Here is an 18,053-nt window from a genome sequence, read left to right as displayed (position 1 = left end):
AAAGTAGCTATTGATGCTTGTGATGTTGGAGTAGGAGCAGTATTGCTCCAAGAAGACGAAGAAGGCATCGAAAAACCAGTGTGCTACTTCTCTAAGAAACTCAATCGATTTCAGAAGAAGTACTCAACTATTGAAAAAGAGGCCCTGAGTCTCGTACTAGCCCTTCAGCAGTTTGAGGTGTATCTAACCAATGGAGAGATTACAGTCTACACAGATCACAATCCTCTTGTGTTTTTGGAGAAATTCAAAACAAAGAATCAAAGACTGTACAGATGGAGCCTAATGCTCCAACCATTCCCTTTGAAAATTGTACACATAAAGGGAAAGAATAATGTAATTGCTGATGCTCTATCAAGAGTATAAAAAGTGAAATTATTCATGATTTTGACCAAGTGTGTCATTTGAAGAAAACATCTTTGATGATCATTAATTTTAACATGTTCGTTAAGTACTATATCTTTGTACACGATAAATGTAAATGATTTATCAAGATGACTTTGAACAGTTAAAAGAAAAAGTAATCTTAAAGAAACCTTTACTACGGTAAAGCTTTCTTTTCCCCGGTGGGGGAGGTGTTATATATATGAATAATTGTAAAAGAATTTTAAAAGCAATTACATTCATCTATTAGTTATTTCCCTTTAAGGATAGCCAAGAATTGTAAAGAACATTCTGGAATGTCTTTTTATTATGCAGGCCTTGCCTATTTAAAAGGCCAAGGAGTTTTATTGTTATTTCTGAATAGAGATTAGGAACAATAGGCTTAGCTATGTTATTGACACTCTTGATTTCAGTGAGGTAATTCAAGAGTCTTCTGGATTTTTGACTGCTCCATTATAGGAGAATGTTCTTTTGGAAGAAGGTGCTAGAACCTTCTATGGTGGTGACATTTTTTAGAAGCTTCTAGATTAGTTGAAATTTTAGAATGATCTAGAACACTTGTAATTAGTATAAAGCTGCAGATTTTTCAAGATGATCATCACATCATATTAGATCACTTGATCATCACATCATATGAGAGCAGGAGATCACATCACATCATATGAGATCACTTCACCAGATCAGATCAGAGCAGTTTATGCATCAATGAACTGTTTGCAGTTATTTTGAGAGAGAAATTATCAGTTCTCATCGAGATCATCAACATCATCAACCTGTTCAATGAACACGCTTCAACCCATGGATTGCTGAAATTGACTGTTAATCATCATCAACATCGTCTTCACGGACATTTCAACTCGTTGCAGTGACTCTTATTATTCATCGGACTTCAACATCAGTTTCATCATCGCCATCATTGTGAATTTTCACCAGTCAATTAGGATTTTATCATTTGGATTATTACTTGGATATAGTATCATCACTTCGGAATTTTACATCGGACACTTCAAGAGATTTATGTAAGATCATTATTTGTTTTATTTATGTATAATTATTTCCTGTAATAAAAAAAAAAGGAAATTTAAATAAAATTTTTATTGTTATTTGTTGCAGTATCGTAACACTACAAAAAATTGCCCCCAAAATAATTAATTTTCTATGTATCTTATTGTTTTTTTATTCTAATGTATTTCTATGTATTTTCAAACTTTTATTTTTATTGTTTTTTAAATGAAATTTGTCAGGGACATTTTTGCAATCATAAACAACGTAGAATAAATCCATCTTAACCAACAAAAGTAAAAATAATCATACATTTATGATTTTTGGTTGAAAAACACAATTTGCATTAATTTTGTTGCACAAGTTATCATGTTTTAGAGCAATTTTAGGACCGGCGTGCGCTTACATGCTATTGCGTAATTTCGGAACCGCGTACCCGGGGGTCACAATTTGGTCTCAAAAGATGCGCAAGACTTGCAATTAAAAAGTCGGCGAGCGATGCGGTCAAAAATGTTTACGCGGCGGCGTTCCGGCGAAATTTGTAGAGGGGGAGGGCTCAAATTGACCCCACCCCCCGTTTCCTAAGGGTCAAGGCTTTTTCTTAGGAACTCATGAAGACCATACGTATTTCATTAATCAAATGATGCGAGCGCAAAGCGTGAGCTGAAAATTCATATATACATTATATTGACCCCAAAAAGGGCATTTTAAGGACTATTTTTTTAGAAATTTATTACACATCTCACCATAGTCATTTAATTCGTGTGCCATGCGCATGCTGATTTTGATAGAATTACATCTAAACACATGAAGCACTTTTTTTCGTAATTAGAAAACGTGATTATATACGTATCGCACTAATCAAATATTGCGAGCGCGAAGCGAGCTTAAAAATTTAGGAAATTCAGACCTGAAGAGGAGCATTCTAAGGCTTGTTTGTCGAAATTCATCAAGACCATACGTATTTCACCAACCAAATGAAGCGAGTGCGAGCTGAAAGTGTTTGATATTCAGATCAGAAAACGGGACATGTTAAGGCCTGATATTAGGAATTCATGAAGATCAGACATATTATCTCACCAATCCACTAATGTGAACGAACGCACGGAATGGATGGGGCAACCTTTAAAGGGTCAATCATTTTAAGTAGTCATGAAAAAGAAGCATAATACATAAAACAATACTAACTCGAATTGCGAGGAAATATATTTGGTAAATATTGACTTAAAAATGGGATGTTTTGTACAACATGATTATAGATCTCCTAAAACAGACAATGCGAGCACCAGGAAAGTTGAACGCATATGCCCTGCGCAAATTTCAAGTCTTATAAAGTATTAAAGATATCACATTATAATGTACAATAATCTATGCTTTCCCACTACGTTTCTTTTTCTCCCCCCCCCCCCGTTTTTTTTCCTTTCGCAGATGATGGGGGGGGGGGGGCAGGCGTTGTTACGCCACTACGCCACTGTATGGCTCTTTAAGGTGCGTTCTATAAATATTCACAAGAGTTACAAATTTTAAGCAATATAGGATGTTTTTTTACAAACACACCATAAATGTATGTGTGTATTCCACAGTGCTATTTTGTGTATTTTATAATTAAACATTAAGCAACATTATTCATAGTTCTTGTTGTAGGCTAATGTCAGGTCGCATTTCATAAGTCGGGTGTGCAAAAAGTGTGCCATGGATTAAATTGTTGCTACATCACAGCACCTAGACCAGATTTATTGAGTAAGATCTCATTTTCAAGCTAGACCTTTAGGCTGAATAAATTATTACACTGTTAAAAAACCCGTGATTTTACAGAAAATAAACAGAAGATTTTGCAGAAAGCAATAACAGAATCATTCTGTAAATTCATAAAACAGGAATTTTTCTGCAATTTAACATAACAGGTCTGTATAAAAAAAAGGGAAAAGGGTGTTTTATTCAAGGAAATTTGTAAGATTCCATACACCAAATACCAAATTCCTGTAAGATTACGCAATTCAATAAGATTACAGATGATCTCGAGACTCTGCTGCAGGAACTTCTTTTATTTTAAGGATAAATTTTCTAACAGTGTATAAAAATATCAATTTCATATCAGGAACAAAAACTATAGCACATTAATTTTGAAGTAACAGGGGCGGCAGAGCCGGTGGATGCGGTGAATGATAGAATGTTAATGAAACTTAATTAACAACTTCATGTAATATGACTGTCAGTCTCGTATTTCTATACAGTTTAATAGCAGATAATAACTAAATGTAATAAACATTTCACGACCTTGAAAATATGCAAGAATAAAATACATGTATATGTCAGCTCTGATCTGCAGAGTAAACTGGATAAATTTTTTAATTATCTCATTTGTAAACCTAATTATTATTAAAGAAAAATAACATGTAAACGATGACAGGCATTCTGCGGACAAAAGTGTAAAATTAAAAGTTCATTGATTAGTGTAATTAATATGCATAGAATAACAGATAATCATTTAATTTATGTTACAGATTTAATAATTGATGTTACAAGATTAAAGCTGCAAAATACAAGGGTGATCCAATGCTGCATTAACTTTTGACACCATGTTATATGCAGCAGGTTCAATTTGAGAAAAACACATTTCACAATTGAGATTCACAGTGACGTGTATGTAATAATTAGTTGTTAATTAGTCATTTTAAGGAAAAATAAGGTTATTTGAGACTTCAAATCTTTTCATTATCTACAGAATGTTAATACCTATAAAAAATATTTTTAAAGGGTTGTTTTTATACCCTGTTCGCGAAATTGAACCACCTTATGACATGCGACCGTGTAACAATTACAGAAAGTTACCTTCTATGTACAGTATTTAATATATAAATGTAATTGCTACTGACACAGATCTTTATATAAATCATAGGCATTTTTACTTCACCGAGACAGAAACCAACTGCTGCAGACACGACAAATGCTGTAACTATATATATTATAATTGGCATACCATCGGTCAGTCTGTAGTCAGTTGGTGCGAGTGCATAATTTTGGTACAATATCTAATCAAATCACATTTCGTCTGAGTGGAATATCATGAGCATCATAAACTCCTAGATACAATAATCATATAACTTGATCTAATGATCGAAATTATATGCATAATAACACTCAAACTACGTAAACTTTTAAAAAGGCAGGGCAAAAAACGCAAATGTTTCAACCATCACTCGGCAACACACCTTCCATACATTGCCAAACACAGTACACAGTATTTTGCCCAAATTTCAAGTGTGTATATTAAATTTCCTACATAAAGTTATCAGTACGGCATTTACAGGTGTATTTTTGAAGTGGAATAAACTTGTAATTGTATACACATGAATGGCAAATATTGAAAAGCATTTGAATTTTCTTATATTCTCTGAAAGAATTTGACTTACTAAAAAAATATATATATATTATGTCACCCTTTTTCCATTTGCGGATGCATATGCCCCCTGTTTTATTATGTTATACCGATGTGTTTTACCTGACGGCTAAGAAAGCACGAATGCCTGTGAGCAAGCATCCAGGGGACCAACGGCTTAAGGTCCTCTCCGAGGGACCTGGTAATGAGGATAAATGCCTTACCAAAGGGCACTAGCGCACCACTAGTGAATCGAACCCGGGTCACCAGAATCCGAAACCCCCGCTCTACCAACTGAGCTATCGCGCCTCCCCCTAAATGTAGGAAGCCAGAATATACTTAGAATGTAATCAGCAATTGGCATATATGGGGTCCAACGGTTCCGAGGGCAATGGAATGTCCCTCTCTCGAGTACCAAGCTTGCCAGCCTTTGGCCTGATGCCATTAGAGGGTTTTGAAGATTTATAACTGCAACCATGACTCTCGTCATCGCAATCCTTCGAAATTGTCATTTCTGTGTAGACCTGGTCTGTAGGGCTAATTCCAGACACCTTTAAGCCCGTGTAGAGGTGTTTTCCGGTGCATCCCTTTTCATCAGTAATTCCTGTTGAAGTCTTGGGCAAGTCGAGTGTTTCATATGATGAATCTTCTTTCGGGAATCCAGTCACATTTGAACAAGGATGTTTACCTTGGACCTTTATCATCTCCCTCAATCTTCTGATACGATAGTACCCGAAGAGAACTGCAACAATGAAAATAGCGCAAATCACTGCCAGGATCGTCCCAACCAACAAGAGGGCCAAAGGGGGATTACGACTCTTATCAACAGGTGATGTCAAGTCCGAAGTTCGATCTTGGTGTTCCGAGTAATTTTCTGGATTTCTGGTTGACGACATTTCGCTCGAGGACATCATCGCCATTTGGCTAGAGGATTTCTGTGACATCAGCGTACCTAAGAATCCATACAAATAGAAATGAAACATGATTCCAGTATCAGACTGTACTACTTAGGTCTATGTAAAATATCTTATTCCACATAGCCTAATCATTAAAGATTATCTCCTTTAGCTTCAAAGAATTCACATTAAAGTGGTTAACATTGGTTTGACTTTTAAAAAATCTGAGCTAAAAGGTCATACTTGTCACCTGAGTCTGTGATATGTTTAAAAAATGAAGCCTAGAAAAAATTGCGTTCGAAAATAATTATATAGTGCTTCAAAAATTGAAGTATAAAGTGACCGGAAACACCATCTTAATTTCATCCAAAGCACTTATGTGTACTATTTAGGCGTGTATAAGAAGCCTATTTACAAAATCGGTGTTTGCCTTGTAGTTTTAGCTTTTCATTCTCAATAATGGTTGTTTTCAGGGTCTATCAGTTCTAATACATGCACTTGTACACATGTTTCATCTTGGTTTAATAATTTTTTAAATGGGCTGCTCATAAAGTTAAACGATACCTTTAAGGAAGCTAGGCCCAGTGATGGTCGCTGAAAGGAGGCTATTTGCTATTCGGGCAATCTCGTCCTGATATTCCAAATCAAATCCAATTTTTGATTTTGTTCTATATTTTATTTCAATCTCCCTTTTCCTGGCATTACGATTATTGATTTTGCGATGATACTGATAATCATTATTTCCATCGAAGACTATTGTACGATAATTGGTACCATCATTATTTTTAATTATATTTTCATTTTATTGAAAGAAGTGACAGACATACAATATTGTCCCTTTTCTTTGAACAGCCCTTAACGTTTTCTTCTAAAATGTTTTCTGATAATGGAAGGGAAGCGAGATGTAAGCACCGTTATCCGAATCAACCATCGTAAAATCATTTGACAGGCAAAAAACAAAATATGCCACGTTGGCACTTTACCACTTCCCCATTAGGTACACCGGCATGCTAGGACCATTAATCAAAGGCCTAAACAAGGATATAAATCTCAAATGACATATCCTATGCGCCTTTTCTATGTATACAAAGAATCAAACGATTATGATATTCTGACTTCATTTACCAATTGATTTGCTCCTTGATAACATTGATTGCAATTGTAAGTAAAGTAATTTAGAATTCGTACATTGATTCTTGATATGAAATGAATTACCAACCTTCATTTTTGCACATGACTCCAACATCCAGATTGTGGGGGCAGTCGACGGCCTCTATGGAAATGAAGGTACAGTTCATCAAGGTGTCCTCCGATCCAAGACACGAGATGTCTTCCAGAAGTACCTTCCCAGTCCCTTTGCCGAATGCAGCGTTATGGAGAACGTCTGAAGCACCTGGGAAGCCTAACAGTCGACAGGCCACGTCGGCCTCCTTTAAGTCCCATCCTCGCCCACAAAGTGTACCCCACGATGAGTTAAACAGCATTGCTAAGCGGCCTTCATTTTGCTCTCTTCCACCTACAAGGCGAATTTCAATTTGCCCATCGGCTAGTTCGGGTGAAAATAATGCGAATGATAATGTGAAAACATCTGTGAAGATGACGACAACGGGAATTAAGGCATGTGCTAGCGAAATTGAAATGATGCTGAAAACAAATGATAAAGATGATCAAAACAATGAACATCAAAATATGTTGATAATAGTGATGATAATAAAATTGACAAAGAATAACAGTTGTAATAATATATAAAAATAAAAAACGCATACGATAATGAAAAGACGAAGAAGAAACAGAAGAAGGAGAAAAAGAAAAAGCAGAAGAAGAAAAAATAGAAGAAGAGGAAGAAGTAGGAGAGCAATTAAGGAGAAGTAGGTGGAGACAAGTTTGATACTGCAGAAGAAAAAGAATATTAGAACATTAAGACAGATGTCTTATTCCGTGATAGTAAAAGAAAATAATGTAAGAAATACAAAATAAACTAATGAAAAAAAATTAAAATAGCAGAGCCCTTAACTTAGTCAACTAAAATGAGGATTTAATCTTTCAACTCATGCACACTGTCTCACCTTTGCCACAGACCACCCCAGCATCTTCGGAGTGCCCACAATTATGAATCCCATATCCCCTGTGAGAGCATTCCCCAAGGTTGTCTTCATTCCCGATGCAGTTGACATCATCCAAGAGAATACTTCCAGAACCTTCTCCAAACGCAGCACTGCTGGCTGCGCGAACGGCTGTTTGAAAGCCCAACATTCGGCATACAACTCTTGCGTCTCTCAAGTTCCAGCCATCATCGCAAACTGTGCCCCAGGAACCGTCATAGAACACCTCTACACGACCTTCTGAGGCTGATTCTCCATCAATAAGACGGACTTCCAGTTCATCTGGTAATGAGTGTACATATCATAACAATAATACAACTACCACGCATTGTAACAGTATAAGTCATAATTATATGTACGATGTAACCGAGGGTAACGGGAGGGGGCTTCCATTGACGAGTGGAAACTGTGTGTCGAAGAAAAATGTAAAGATAGAGAGAATATTTTGCTATGAAAACTACGTGTTTGCGGTCCAATTTTCTGAGGTATAAAAAGACTAAAATACAAGATGCGCTTTTTGCCCCAACACTATGTATTTAGGGTCCGATTTCGGCGAGGTATGTAATGTAGGGTGGTACAAACCCAATGAAAGTAAGCTGACGTCCTGGATCACGTCCGTGACATAACAATAACGATATCGTAGTACTTGTTTAGTGGGTCAATGCAGGGAGTACCAGTTAAGGGTACCGTTCTGTTTCCAATACTTGGCAAAGATAGTGCTTCACACGCCAATACTTGTCAAGTGTGCATTTTTCAGAACATCGAAAATACTTGTTTAGGGTGCTTTTCAAAATCCCATGGTAACGCATGGTATCCACCCGTCAATGGAAGTGGCCCCACGGGGAGGTACCTTTATCATCTTGGAACGGTTTAAAACGTCTGCGTCACAGGTAATGACTATTGGGCTGTTTCTTTTTTTTTTTTTATTTGATTAACCATATTTATTTCAAAACCATGAGCTGTCTAAAGTAAAAATGAATACACTCAGTATCATCTGCAGTTTTTATTGATGGTTAAATCTCTATAGTACTTGCATGTTTCAAATGAATGGCCCCTGTACGATTTTGGTCAATCATAAGATAAGCAAGTATTGCATATCGCCAATCTAAATGCCCCCTCACACCTAACCGAATTGCCTGAAATATGCCTTGCGATGGCTGGCGAAAGGCATTGTTTTCAATCGTTTTCAACTGTACTGATAGTAAATCATATTTACGGTAATCTGCGGTAATCATTAGTTTATTGTTCGTCCGTTATTGATTTGATTTGATTTTGATTTTATTGTTTACTTCTGCAATTACATCATTCGTATATAATACATTTTCCATAACATAACAAACATAGTATATTGAGAAGTTTTTTGGCATGAATCATAACTAAGTGTACTAAAATTATCATTACAAACAAAATTGATCTCATACCAAAGTAGTTAACATTTACAATTTGCAGGAGAAGGATTGTCATCATAAGCAGATTGCTTGAAAAAAATAACAACCCCAGGTTAAAGCTCATTGATTAATATAATACATTAATACAGCAGAATCGATATACAATACATTTCATGAAAAACAGCAGTAATGTAATTTGAGCAATGAAGATGGAGATGATAAGGATGAAGATGATAGTGAAATGGTGAAGATGAAGGCGATGGAGAGGATGATGATGGTGATGATGCTTTAATGATGACACATCGTCACAGAAATCTTACTTCAAATATTCTGATATCAACATAGATTTAACGTTTGCCTTAATTATTGTCGCGCATAGTCCCTTATCGCACATTTACCAATGTGGACCGATCTCGACAGAACCCTTACCGAATAATACAATGTCCCAAACGTCAAAGAACGCCCCATCTATTCCATCGTCTTCGTTTCTAGTCGCATGCCATATCAAACCATTGCTCACTGTTTGTTCGTCTTATTGGTTATATCAACCCTTCGCTCGCTTTCGGCTTCAATTTACTCAAAGAGGTGAACCGAAAATCGTTATCATTCGCGTGCATTTTTCCCATTCGTCACCCTTCGTCCGCCTACATCATTCAGGTGTGAAGGGGTTTTTAATAAGTTCTAGACTCTTTTTTGCTACTGACTCAAAGCTAGCATGCTCAACGTAGGAAAGTAATTCGTTGAACTGAAAAAAAAGATATTTTAGAAACCATGGGCAAGCGTTTAAGCATTTTCTTCAGTTATGACGGTCTTTACTACCTCTGCATTAAGCTGAATTTTTGTCATATTCTTTTTTTCTTTATTCTCCCTAAAAATAATACCACAACGAAGATCACCTGCCATTGTACAATTAGGCTACACAGAAGTTTAGGTCTGCCATGGACATATAGTTCAGCTCACCATTAACATCATTACTGCAGACCACCCCTGCATCTTCTGAGTGTCCACAATTATGAATCCCATATCCACTGTGAGAGCAATCTGCAAGGTTGCGTTCATCCCCGATGCATCCAACATCATCCAAGAGAATACTTCCAGAACCTTGTCCAAACTCAGCGCCGCGGGCTGCCCGAGTGGCCACTTGGAAGCCCAACATTCGGCATACAACTCTGGCGTCACTCGAGCTCCAGTTATCATCGCAAACTGTTCCCCAAGAACCGTCCTTGAACACCTCTACGCGACCTTCTAAGGCTGATTGCCCACCGACAAGACGAACTTGTAGAACTTTTTGGTTATAAAAGAAAAATATATATAATAGTGTAGGTCTTCGCCCGATTATAACGATATAATACTTTTCTAACACGGAGTACAACAAAACTCTTCATGTAGGAGCAGCGTAATACAGTTCGTTGAGGGGGGGGGGGTAAAATAGCACTTAAAGGCCTATATCAACGATGGCGTTTTTGGTAGAGTGTTATAAGAATATAGAAGAATATGTATAAATCGAACGGATACATAGAAAGCAATAAGCAACTGTTTTGGGAAGGCATTTCAGCACCCCAAAATGGACAGGTTAACCAATTAAATCAAGTTTGGCACGAAAATCACACTAGATAGGTTCTCAAAAGGGCCGGTGTCATCCGAAAGGGGCTGCTGGTCTTAAAAACTAAAAAATAAGGTTTTCACTCAAAAATGAAGGTGATTCTAGTTTGAAAGAAAAATGACAAGTGAAATATGGTGTAGGCCTATTACATGCGCACCTCCCCCAACCTTTTTTTTTGGGGGGGGGGGGTGATTAGGTCAGCACCCCATATGCTAGACAAGAATAACCGTCGTTTCTGGGAGTTTATTTAATAATTTCTGACATTTTACTATGAGTGGAAACAGTGCAGTTCAGCGGAACAACCAAAATACACAGACTGGCGCTTTTGGTCTACCCGCATGCAAGGGCCAGGACTGACATCTTATGCCGGGGTCACCTGCATGCCATCACACAAAGATTGGCCTATCCTGGAATATTTCGATCAACTCACCATTCAAACTGCAGACCACTCCTGCGTCGTCCGAGTGCCCACAATTATGGATCCCATACCCACCGTGATAGCATTCCGCAAGGTTACGTTCATTCCCGACGCATCTAACATCATCCAAAAGAATACTTCCAGAACCTTCTCCAAACTCAGCGTTGGTGGTGATCCTAACGGCTGTTTGAAAGCCCAACATTCGGCATACAACTCTGGCGTCACTCAAACTCCAGTCATCATCGCAAACTGTTCCCCAGGAACCGTTGTAGAAGACCTCTACGCGACCCTCTAAGGCTGATTCCCCGCCAAGTAGCCGTACTTGCAGATCTTGATCGATTTTCGATTGAAGACGAGATAGAGGGAGAGAGAGAGAGAGGGGGAGAGGGAGTGAGGGTGGGAGGAGGAGCAGGGGTAGGGGTGGGATGAATTGAAGAAAAGAAATCAAAGTGTGAAACGGAACATCTTAATCTTCCAACAAAAAAATAATTTCTTTGTACAATATACCAGGACTGCTGTATGCATTTATAAAAAGAATCAATTTACCTTTATCACTAAACCATGTATTCCTTTATCAAATGTAAATTTCGGTATGTTTTATTTATCGCTTAATTTAGCAGGGGTTGTTTAGTGAATAGAATATAGGCCTGCTTGTAATGTACGTCGTCAAATAAGATCCCTTGGTTAGCACGCATCGGGTCCCCCCCCCCCCCCTCTTCATCTTAAAATCTTAAAGGGTTAAACAACCATGTCCATTTACATGTTAAAAAACTTGATGTCAGTTTTTGATTCGTATTTAGGGCTTTTGAAAAAAAAATATATATGCCTCAAAATAGGATTTTACACTGTTTAAAAACGGTGATTTTACAGGGGAAAAAAGATTTAGCAGAAAGCAACAACACAATTATTCTGTAAATTCATAATACAGGAATTTTTCTGCAATTTAACAGAACGGGTCTGTTTAAAAAGGGGGAAAGGGTGATTTATCTAATTTACCAATTTTCTGTAAGATTACGCAATTTGGTAAAATTACAGGTGTTCTCGAGACTACTGCAGGAACTTCTTTTTAAGGATAAATGTTCTAACAATATAGCTAACCTTTTGGTATGCATTCTACGCCAGCGTCCTCGCTATGCTGACAATCGTGAACTTCAAATCCATTATGACTGCAATCATCTAGATCCATTTCTTGTCCAGTGCAGTCTACATTATCCAGGAAGATGGGACCAGATCCAGGGCGATATGCTGCATACCCAGTTGCCTCCGATGCGTTCCCGTAGCCAAGTTTTCGACAGACGACCATGGCATCTTGGATATCCCAGCCATCGTCACAGATACTACCCCAGAGCCCATCATGAAGGACTTCTACCCGCCCTCGTCTTTCGTCTCCTCCTCCAATAAGACGAACTTCTATTCCAGAGACGCGCCATGCTTTATAAATTGAATTTCGACCGTTAACAAAAAAAAAAATCAGCCATTGTACATACATGATAGATACAAGATTTAAAATATATAAATACACATACACACATCCAAACACTCACCACACACACACACACACACACACACACACACATATATATATATATATACAGTGCGTCCCAGAAAAAACGAAACCGAGATTTAGCGATCATTTATCATTACTTAATCATAAATAAAATAGACAAATGACCTACCAATTTAAAGCTTAGAATCTCCTCTTTCATCTGATATTACTTACATTATTTCTCATTCACGCATGAGTGAGCAAATACAATTTGAAGAAAGGATATCAAAAACTCATTTGGCGGGGGGTATCTGGGTTTCAAAAAGAAAACCACATTTTTGAAAAGTTCACTATCTGCTCTTTAATTTGATACCTAAATTACAGAAAATGGTCAAGAAATAAGAAAGTTCTGGTCATTTGAAATAAGGTTTGAATTTCAATAATTTCATAAAATGAAGAGGTTCTCCAGGCTGGCTTTCAAACTCACTCGACACTCCGTTTTGTTGACGATCAGCCATGCATTGAATCTTTTGTTCACCATGTGAAAGCTTCTGTGGGAAACCGGTGAAAACACGTTTATCTCATGAAATTATGGAAATGCAAGCCTTATTTCAAATGACCAGAACTTTTTTATTTCTTGACCATTCTCTGTAATTGAGGTACCAAATTAAAGAGCAGATAGTGAACTTTTCAGAAATGTGGTTTTCTTTTTGAAACCCAGATACCCCTCGCCAAATGAGTTTTGGTATCCTTTCTTCAAATTGTTTTTGCTCACTCATGCGTGAATAAGAAATAAGCTAAGTAATATCAAATGAAAGAGGAGATTCTAAGCTTTAAATTGGTAGGTCATTTGTCTATTTTATTTATGATTAAGTAATGATAAATGATCGCTAAATCTCGGTTTCGTTTATTCTGGGACGCACTGTATATATATATATACCTTGAAAGGTATACAAAAAATTGAAGGGAGAAATGCCATGCATTAGCAAATGTGGACCTTTTTTAATTATTTTTATTATTTTCATTTTTAGATTTATTTTTACCTTGGACCAAACGACTTGATGTCAGGGGCAGATCCAGGATTTTCCAAACTGGGGCATTTTTTCCTGTTACATTTGGAAATCCTGGATCCGCCACTGATTTGCATTATTCATTATGGGATATTCACCCATACTATATCTCTGTACATTGATATTTAATTTTCAAGAAAGTTTTTATACTTTAGATACGGAAATGATTATTTCCTGTTTGATTTTCCTGTGCTTGACTCTTTTCAAAGTCAAGTGTCATCTAAACAAAGTTCATAAATTGATTGTAAATTGAAGAGAAAGGGATTTAAAAAAAAAATGTTTGAACCAGAGTTGAAGAGAAAGCTTTTACTATTATATAAAGTTTTAGCTTACTTCAAAGGGAAATCTGAACTTAGTTTTAACGACTTTTGTAAAATGTACATAAATAATGGGGAATTGAAACTAAAAAATTGAAAGAAATTGTATTACGGGGTGTAAAATAGGAATGCCTATAATATATAATGTAACTTACAATTATTTGTTATATTTCTTGCTCAATATTTTTGTTATTTTATTCTATTTTTGTTTTGATCACTCAAGTTGAGGATTGGGCCCTATCCTACATTGCATTAACGTTAATTTTGTTTAAAATTAAATATCCACATGTGTGGTAATCGATAATTAAAAATACGTTAAGCCTTTCTTTACAAAAAATAATTACGGCTTCTGATTGAGAAATAACGATGTTTACAACTAAATAATTATTTTACATTTGTATCTTTAATTATTCTACACTGTTCGGGTATTAAAAAAATAGTGACAATTAGAAATGTTTTGGCTCTAAAGAATAATATTATGACTTTAACTGTATTTAAATTACGATATGATTTTACTCTTTGACAAGCTCCCTCCTGAAAGAAATTATCATATTTTGGAAAAAAAGCATATTTATAAGGCAACAGTAGTCAAAACTGACTAGTTTGCCAATTCAAAATAACAACAACAACAACTGAATCGTTGAGCTTACTTAATAAAGTTTGCTTCATGTTCGACTACAAATAATTTTTTTTCTTTATTGTCTATATCTTGTGCAGTCGTATATTATTTAAGAATGCTTGAATAGTTTTATTTCTTGTAAAAGCAAATTCAAAAATAGCACACAGAACGAAGACCAACGATCTGAAAACGGGTATCGGTTCTCACTTTAAACGGTTCTCTGTTAAATTATTAATATCTTAGTAGCATTGCATTGCAGTTCAATAAGTTTAAATCCAGACGAGTGACTTTATATAATGCTAATTATCCCGAATCGTATATTATCATAAGATGGGTAAGGAATTACGTTAAACGAATCTGAATTTCAAAGCTGTAAACTTTCAAATGTCATGCCTGGAGCCAACAGGCCCAACTTTAAGGAACAATCACCACGAGTTTTGGCCTCAATTTCCTTGTATTTTCAACTTTGTGTCACAAAGTTGTTTAAGTGTCACATAAAATTACTAAATTACACCTGTATTTCTGGTGATCTGGATTGTAGTAATTACTTTAGCTATTAAAACATCAGAGGAGCATGTCTTCAACATTTTGGTCCGACAGTTTGTAAATTAAATAACCATACAGATTTCCAATCAATCTCTTCTTGTAAAATATTTTCCCATCTTTCTTCAGCTTTAGGTTTAATACTTATCTTATTCAAAATCATGGTGTAAAATAACTTTGAACCTCTTTTCCTATTTACATTCATCAAAACATTCTGTGTAATATCTTCACTCTTAGGTTGCAGAATCTCAAAATATAACTCAAACTTATTTCTTTTCCAAACATTTGGTATGGCATTCATTACAATGTTATACTCTTGAAAAAGACTTGCATGCTTTTTTCCAAATAAACCTTCCATTTCCTTTAATGATTTGAATTTGGAATCTAAAATAATGTCTTTTACCTTAAGAATTCCAATATCGAACCATCTTTTAAAAAACAATACATTTCCATTGTGATCTTTTATTTTCGAATTAAACCACAGATTTTCCTTCTCAATCTGGATATTCTGAAAACCTGATTTATCTTGAACAGTTTGCTTAAATTTAAACCAAGCGTAAATGATCGCTTTATAATAATATGGCATTTTTATTTAGTCTATATGTACTTTAATTTCTTTTTCTGTACAATTACTATGTAATACAAAATCAAATCCTCCATATTGAGAAAGATAACTATCAATAATTGTACTAAATTTTGATTCTTTGTTATTATAGTAATACAAAATCCACTTCAATAAAAAGCTTTGGAGTAACATATTCAAATCTACCATTTTGAGTCCACCTAGATCACATTGCTTACAAACAACCTTTCTCTTTACTTTATCAATCTTTCCATTCCAAAGAAAAGAGAACAATAAGGAAGTTAAAAGCTTTACAACCTTCTCTGGCATTTTAATCATTTGAGCATTATACAAAATTTGAGAGATAAGAAATGTTTTGATTATAAGTATTTTTCCTATTAAAGTTAGGTGACGTGCATTCCATGATTTAATCAAACGTTCTACTTTCAATATTTTTGAGTTCCAGTTCAAATCGGAGAGATTTTGTTCATCTCCTCCAAAATAAACGCCTAAAAGTTTGACATTTGAATTAGTCCAAGGAATGTTTTTGGCGTTTTCATTAACTGAACCATCATTTAGATTTATTATGGAACATTTTGTTTTATTCAAATACAATCCTGAAAAAGAACTATACTTTTCTACCTCGTTAATAGCTTTGTGTAAAGCAAGAGTATTATTAACGAATATTGATGCATCGTCTGCAAACTGCAAAATTTTGATTTCAACTGATTTAAAAAGTTTGATACCTGTAATTTCTGGGTCATTTCTTAATTTACAAACTGTCAAAGAAAATAGAATAACAGAGTTTAATTATAAGTTATTACACAATATTTTACCCCATAGATATAATTTGTATAAATGGAAGTCAATAGATAATCCTTTATGTTCACATGACAATGAAATTCAAGACAGCGTACATTTATTTGTGACTTGTAAAAAAACACAATTATTCTGGAAACAATTTAGTAGCATTGTGTATGAAGTTGTAGGCATTAATTTTTATTTTAATGTTGCTACTCTGATAAAAGGATATGAGTTACGAAACAAAAAGCATAGAGTTTTGAATCTTCTAATCATGTATGCAAGGTATGCTATTTATTCAATTTTTATTCGAACAGAAATTCATGATTTTGGAATACTTTGTTTATTCAAAAGGTTGATTTGTAATCGCTTAGAAATAGAGAAGAGTTGTAAAAGTAAACATTTGTGCATATTTGAAAACAGTATTGCTGAAGAAAATATTTCATGCTTTGTATGACATTGTTTACATTTTATGTAACTATTACATGTGATTTTTTATTAATAAAATTATTTTAAAAGAAAAAAAAAACATTTTTGTCCGACGAGTTGTCAGATCTGAAAACTTTCCTTGATTGTGATTGGCTGGAAATAACCGAAACTACGGTAACTGTCGGATGAAATGGGACTTGTCGGATAAAAATGGCTGACATGTCCTGTCATGAAACGCTTTCCAGAGCAACTCTTTGTAGGACGGGGCCTTGGAATGCAGTAATTAGGCCCACTATAGGTATTAAAACGAAATCAGAGCCATTAGCATGGTCATGAACTTAACCTTATCTTGCCATTCAATTAAAAGTATATATTGACCAAACGTGTTTTTCCAATAATGACCATACAATTACCTGAGAAGAGATATGACACAGTTTAGAAAATGAAATGAATGTCAGTATACATTGATACTGCACGCAAGAGAAAGATAAAACTAAAAGCATAGTATTGCATTTTCAAAAAGTCGGAAATTCTTGTGCATAACTTACGAGAATTAAATCAGATAATTCAAGTTCTAAAAAAGAGGAATTTCGAAAAGAACTCACCAATTTCACTGAGCCCCCCAAATAGCAATGTGATCAATAACGCGGTCTCCATCACCACAATCTTTAAATACATCTAATGAATCATACCAACTGACAATAAAGACTTTATTTCTTCTTTTTATGAAATGAATCAAATCGCAGTTGACTTCTCTCATCGGAGTTACCAAATGCGTGTAAACACCTGTCCAGTTTTATTTCCTCATTTGTTGAGGATGCGTTTATTCCCGCTACAACTCAGAGGGGATTTTATGAAACAGTTCTTAAAATGCGTCCGACCATATACGAATTATCAAAATGTGAAGTAACGAATTGCACTTCAGGGCCCCGTCTCATAAAGCGATATGATTGATCCGATCGAGCTTTAAGTGTTTGGTTAACATTGGTTTGATTTTAGAAAAAAAATCAGAGCTAGAAGGTCACACTTGTCACCCGTGTCTGTGATATTTTACAAA

At 35.4% G+C, this 18,053-nt stretch overlaps 1 protein-coding gene across 1 annotated transcript; it reads right to left on the bottom strand.

Annotated features, from left to right (window-relative positions):
* Positions 1 to 5,003: 5,003 nt before the first annotated feature.
* LOC121420317 (scavenger receptor cysteine-rich domain-containing group B protein-like) lies at positions 5,004 to 17,891 on the bottom strand. The gene is made up of 7 exons (XM_041614902.1): positions 17,602 to 17,891; positions 12,268 to 12,600; positions 11,182 to 11,499; positions 10,109 to 10,432; positions 7,725 to 8,042; positions 6,878 to 7,204; positions 5,004 to 5,714 (listed from the first exon to the last, which is right to left on the bottom strand). Exons 1-7 carry the CDS (start codon positions 17,672 to 17,674, stop codon positions 5,113 to 5,115), a joined length of 2,295 nt encoding a protein of 764 aa, XP_041470836.1. The 5' UTR covers positions 17,675 to 17,891; the 3' UTR covers positions 5,004 to 5,112.
* Between the last annotated feature and the right edge of the window lie 162 nt (positions 17,892 to 18,053).

Source organism: Lytechinus variegatus, chromosome 8 (assembly GCF_018143015.1).
Source record: "Lytechinus variegatus isolate NC3 chromosome 8, Lvar_3.0, whole genome shotgun sequence".
Classification (NCBI taxonomy): Eukaryota; Metazoa; Echinodermata; class Echinoidea; order Temnopleuroida; family Toxopneustidae; genus Lytechinus; species Lytechinus variegatus.
Note: the sequence above shows the minus strand (reverse complement) of the source record. Positions and strands in the feature narration are given on the sequence as shown.

Coding starts and splice junctions, on each gene's coding strand:
- LOC121420317 (XM_041614902.1), bottom strand. CDS start 17,674: ATGTATTTAAAGATTGTGGTGATGGAGACCGCGTTATTGATCACATTG. Junction 11,500..12,267: donor CGTAGAATGCATACCAAAAG/GTTAGCTATATT, acceptor AAATCGATCAAG/ATCTGCAAGTACGGCTACTT. Junction 5,715..6,877: donor AGTCATGTGCAAAAATGAAG/GTTGGTAATTCA, acceptor ATGGATTCTTAG/GTACGCTGATGTCACAGAAA.